Source organism: Pezoporus occidentalis, unplaced genomic scaffold, assembly GCF_034315485.1.
Source record: "Pezoporus occidentalis ecotype Australia unplaced genomic scaffold, CSIRO_AGI_Poc_V1 ctg4, whole genome shotgun sequence".
NCBI classification, from domain to species: Eukaryota; Metazoa; Chordata; class Aves; order Psittaciformes; family Psittacidae; genus Pezoporus; species Pezoporus occidentalis.
In genome coordinates this window covers 16,849,389-16,855,388 of record NW_026915724.1, presented here as the reverse complement: position 1 = coordinate 16,855,388, position 6,000 = coordinate 16,849,389, and the positions used below count along the sequence as shown (strand labels likewise).

At 40.8% G+C, this 6,000-nt stretch overlaps 1 protein-coding gene across 2 annotated transcripts in view; it reads right to left on the bottom strand.

Annotated features, from left to right (window-relative positions):
- Nucleotides 1-2,552: 2,552 nt before the first annotated feature.
- Nucleotides 2,553-6,000, bottom strand: part of ZNF521 (zinc finger protein 521) — a 233,693-nt gene continuing 230,245 nt past the window's right edge. For both annotated transcript variants that reach the window (XM_062632807.1, XM_062632808.1), the window contains one exon: nucleotides 2,553-3,380. In XM_062632807.1, the coding sequence (XP_062488791.1) occupies nucleotides 3,351-3,380 (30 nt within the window). In that variant the 3' untranslated portion in view covers nucleotides 2,553-3,350. The remainder of the gene's footprint in view (nucleotides 3,381-6,000) is intronic.

The window sequence follows — 6,000 nt, the reverse complement described above, 5'->3', positions numbered from 1 at the left end:
TCTCTCTTTTTCTGTTGTTGAGGACAGTGGTAATGAAACAAAGTGAGTGGTCATGCCAAAAATTACTAATAAAAGACCAGTCACTGAGACATGGAGATGACTTCAGCTTTCCATGTGCTATCAAGAAGGAAGTGATAACTATTAATGTGTCCTCAGCAGACAGAGCCCTTGAACTATTCTTTTTGGGGGGGTTGTAGAGTGACTTGGAAGTCAGGGAAAGCAGTGAGAGCACCTGAGTGAACCAAAGAAATTCTAATATCCTCCCTGGAAGCTGAACCACCTAAACGGGATTGGAAAGTCTAACTTGGGCAACCAGCTGTGAAAATATGTATGATGGGAAAACCTCCTATTTTGGGTAGCTGAATGTCATAAGGCCTAATGCACATTTAGTCCTGGATCATCTTTTGTTCAGATAAAGAATAAGTACATTTTTTCATAAATTCAGCGCTCAGATACTACCTGGGTAGATCACTTCTGAAGTATAAATTCCATATTTATACCTGCTACAGGTCTGTGAGGTTTCCTAAACACAGCTCTGGTGAACAAGCAGAAGGACCACTTGTTTTATTAAACTATCACTTACAGTAAAACTCATGTCCTCTTGAAATACTGGGTATAAAGCCAGTCTCAGAGGTAAATGGATACCTTGTCCATCCACACCCCCTTTGAACAGATTTATTCTTTTACATGAGGTTAAGGGTATGAGGAGGGGCTTCTCTTAGCTTTTGCTGATCCAGGATGGAGAAAAGCATGCCCCAGCTGAAATGTACACAGAGAGCCATGTCTCTTCTTCCAACAGGCAGGATGATCTGCCTTTCCTGTTGATCTTCCTGAACGCTCTGATAATTCCCCAAGCAATACTCAGTCCTCATTGGGAAGTTCAGATGTCTTCCATAATCTATTTAAACAGCTATTTAGGTACCACTGAGAAACCTGCTACTTCAGGAAAGGTAAGAGGATTCCAGCACTTGATACCAGCAGCCAGCTCTCAGAAGCCGCCTGGGGCTGCCTGTCGCCGTAAGACCCCTCTATTCCCCCCCACCGACCTGAAGGGACAATCGATGCATAAAGTCTTCATCACATTTGTTGTTGCTCTGTTTACTGTTCCTGTATTTACATATCTAGAAATTCAACATCTTTGCATGTTTTGCAAGCTGTCATGACATGAGACGCTAGTAATATGCTATGTTTTGCTTGCTAACATATTTTTGACATATTTTAGCTTTTGATTATAAGATTGCATCTTTCCCAGCTACCATCTGTCTCAACTCAGTGGCACTCTGGCATTTACAAAAACAGTAGGGTGTAATATTTCTTATATACTTGAACTCTACTAGAAACATGTTCTTTTCAGTCTTAACCAATATGTCACACTTTCACACATGAAGGCTGAAACATCTTATATCCTTTAAGGTATCTGTCAAAAATAAAAAACATATCATCACATTCAATTTGGCTGAGATGAGTAATATATTAATGAGAGTAAGAATGGGAACAGTTTCTGACTTATAAATAGAACTGGCATTTTACAAGCCTTGAGTGCTTCTGCCTGTATTTATCCTTTTGTCAGCACAAATGAGATATTCATACAAAACCCGGGAATTTATTTTTTGTATTTGGCAAAATATGCACAATATCCTCAAAGCTGGAGTCTTCAACATGACGCGTTTTTTCTTGGAGTATCTGGTAACCAGACAAAATGTGACATTCCGCAAACTGGAAATCACCCTTTATATCTACCCTGACAGAACTAGGCAAGCAGTTCCAGCCATTTGGACTTGTCCATGACATTTTGGACATTCATTTAACTGCAGTGCTTCAGCAATACTGGCTTCCATGGGATAAAACCAGCAACTCCAGCAATAGAATAAGACACTGAAATAGCTGGAGAATGTTCTTTTGGCTATCTATCTTTCATAGATGAGCTGAAGTAGTAGGGGATACTGGTAAGCAAAGAGAGGTTTTATTCCCCATCTTTCTTCTTGATATTGCAGGCAGTCAGGAGCCAATTCAGACCTGAGCAAAGCTGTGAGGTCTTGTGACAGCTTCACAGAGCCACGGTGCTGCTGAGCATCATCCCGCGGTGTGCATCCCCTCCAATTCTGCAACCCATTTCAGAAGAAAAGGTGAGGGGTGTGAGGTTAACAGTGCTACTGGCAGGGCTGCAGTGGCTGGAGGTTGTCAGCACTAGACTCAGCTCACTAAATAATATCACATTGAAATACAACGATAATTATACACAGAAGATGTGCGGTGACTCCTCTGGCAACCAGTGTGCCAAGAGTACAGGTATGAAATTGTTGAGAGTGCCAAATAAAACAAACAAGGAAACCCAGAAAACACGTTGCTTTGCAGCGGGCCAGCAGATCTGTTTCTACCATTACATTTATTTAAATGCCTAGCTTCAAGAAAAGTGATCTACTCCTGCGTAGCAGTGTATAGGTTCTGATGCAATGGAATTCCAGACCCTGGTGGTCCTGTAAGTACTACAGGAGCAGTAATAATAATGCTGCTTTCTAAGGAAAAAGACAAGACACAAGCACGCTCACACATAATGGTAAACTGAATTTATTTCCTTTTGGAAAACAATTCCAGTAATCTCCAGGTTCAGACCGCAGAGTAAACATTAATAACAGTAACATACATGTTAGTTCAACTGATTCAAGAATTTGGCCATGTGAAATCATTAAGGAAAGTCTTGAACACTCAAAGCTTCAAATGGTATCCAGAAAAAAAAAACTTCTTTGACAATCTACATAACAACTATTGCATATATGGTAATGCTATCTGTCATATCGCAAGGCTTACAAATATATATACGGGCCTTATTCAACTGTGGGTTCCTGCTCTGTGAGAGAGAGTCTCTTCATATTTTTCTGCAAGAATCTTCAGCAATAAAAAATAGTCTTAGATTTGTCCGTTTGTATACCAAAAGAGAGATTTTTAGACTGAAGTTTAAATGAAAGGAAGGCCAAACAGAGCTGTTATGGAACATTGCTATTACCTTCTCCCTCCTCCTTGAAAATGACACTTTTTCTTCAGCTGTTTTTTTCCCCTCAGTATTATTATTATTTGTATCTTTCTTGAATAGGGCCCAAGTCCACTTGTCTTTATAAGACCATTTTAGTATCAGACAACATAATACATGTGCAACACTTTATATACAAGAAGTCTATCCGGTGCTCAAAAGTTCAAACACATGAACATCCAACAGTTTCGATAATACAAGTTTTATGGTACAATACAATGTTTCTGAATAATATACATTAACAATGAAAGTTTCGTGCAAAGAGTAAAACGTGTTCCCTTTTTGTGCCACAAAGAATTCTCTGGAAGAGATGGGCCTTGCACTAGCTGCTGTGCTGGGTCATCGTATGATTCTGTAAGAAAAATAAAAGAAAGAGTTTAGTCACAGGACAGGCATTTCTGTGTGAAAGAAGGATGCAAATACAATTGTCCCAACATATCTCACAAAATGATGGACTGGAAAGACATGATGTTCAAGCCCTCCATGTTTTAAAGCAGTCAAAAGAAGTGTCATTATCAAAGAGGTGTTTTTCCCAGCTGTTTCACACTGGTATTCTTTCCATGTGCCACAGGAAGGGCATCACACCCTCTCTAGGTAGATTTGGGCTGACTTGCCCCAGGGAAACTGCCCATCAGGTCAGTGGTTCGGGTGTCCACTTACATACAGCTCATGGTTTATGCATTATGCAAATGAGAAGCACATTTATTTGTCATAAAAGACCAATGCTAATTGGACTGTGCTTCCTAGGCTGTGGCACCACTCCAAATGTTTTATTGCATTAAAACCTATTTCTCCCTGAACAGTGTGGCACAGTGTATTCTGATAAGAGTCATTGTGTGCCTAGCAGAGAGCTCAGACACTGACGAGAACAGGAAGGGCTCCCACAGCCCTTCCTTTTGGTCACCAAAAACCACAGATATTTTTTCCTCAAGTGAATGCAGTGCCTTATGTGAGGTGACACAGTGTGGACTTTGGAGTCTGAAATTCTCCTTTTCTACGTGAGTAATCACCAAATCCAGCAACGAACACAAGTTTTATCCTCTTTCCTACCACTGTACTAATCAAGTCAACCATATTTAAGGATGAGAGATGCTATTTCAATTCCTGCACTGGCTCAGATCCTTCATAAGCATTGAGTTAAGAGCAAGGTACCAATCCAATACATGTTAAGTCTTTTGCAACGTACACTGGATCCACAGATAACTAGAAAAAAGTCTGTGAACACTACTTCTCAGACAAGAGGGCAGCCACTGATTAGTGAGGAATTTTCCCCTTAGTCCTCTGGGCCAGATTTGGGCCAGTGACCCCAAGGGCAGGGGTGTCACATCCTGTGGTGTGCTCCCAGCACATCCAGTCCTTTCACTCTGCTTTATTAAGTTAATCTGTCTTAACCCCCTTTGGGCTAACACAGTTCAGGATGAACCGATTCCCGAAAGACGGTCACCGCTTTCAACAAAGTGAACATCTACTGAACCATACCCTCCAGAGCCACCCATGGAAAGGCACACAAAAGCAGCCTTGGTCAAACAGATGTGAAATACAGCATGACTGCAGACCAGCCTGAGAGTTCTCCCTCCCTTCCTTCTCCTCTCTCCCCAAACTGCATGCACACAAACATGGGACATTTGGCAAGAAAAGGATCTTACAGAAAGACTGAAGAATTTTTAATGTAGTGCCGTTCTCAAGATTAAAGGAAAATGACCCAGTGACACTCAAAGATGCAATTTCCAGATGTGAATACAAAATGATTTAATGCCGATGGCAGGAATTCCAGACTGTCCAGGGGCAAAGAGTGTTAAAAAAATATACTCTACCACTTGATTGCATTTAGCTTCTTATCCCATAAAATCATTTCAAAATGTTGCAAAGCAATAACAATATCTGCAGCCGAGAATGTTGGCTGCTCACAGGTAATGGGCTCTGACTAAACCACAAAAGCAAGGAAATTAAGAGTTAAGCCTGACAGTGAGCCCTTTTGTCATCCTGTTGTGTCCATTTATTGCGGCATTTACAGCATAACACCACAGGCTTATTGGAGACCCTGCAGTACCTAGAAACAACAGGACAAGTTAAATATGGGCTGGCAGCCTGAATTCTGATTTTTCTTCTGCTTCTGAGTAGGTGAAGTCCTATTTTACCAGTTGTTACACTGCAGAGACTTATTTGGGGTGTGTGTGTGTGTGTGTGTGCGTGTGTGTGTGTGTATGTGTGTTATTTCTAACCGACTGACAGCAAGCATGTCAGTCATGCCCGTTTTTTATTTCTTTTCACTAAGTGAAAATGCATAATCAGTTTGAAGCTGGACATGAACAGTTGCACATGAAGCAGTCAAAAGGTGTTTGGGGAATGTGGTTCTGGCTGCAATGACATTTTTGATTAAAAAACAAGAAGGCCCAAATATGAAGGAGATGAAAGAAAACACAACATAAGGACTGACTTGCCCCTGCTCTCAGTGTCCCTGACTCCTGTGCCCTGGTGCAAAATGAGATTCTCTGGAGATAATGAAGAGATAATAGAAAAACCCAAGTGGTGCAGAGAAAAACAAGACAGGGCAGGATACAAACATGAGGAAGTTCTTTGAGCATTTTAGGCCTTAAGAAAGCAACTATACTTATTGTGAACAGTCAAACAAATCACAGTTTCCAAGGTAATTAAGGCTCCCTAAACATGAGGGACTAGGGAAAGATACCTATTTGTCTAAGTGGCAAAAAAGTACAAAGTGGAAGCACTTCAGAAGCAGAACGTTGACAAGACAAGCAGACAAAGAATGGGAGGAGAGAGATAAGAAAAAGAAGAAAATTCTGTAATCCCACAGAGAGCCATATTCCACTCCACCAAAAGCCATCTATTGGAGACCCCATGTCTAAGTGACTGAAAATTGCAAACATTAATCCCAGTTATGAACTGTTGTTGTTTTTATAAGGGGTGTTGCGTTTAAAAATTTAGGGCAAAAATTCTCCTCTATTATCCAC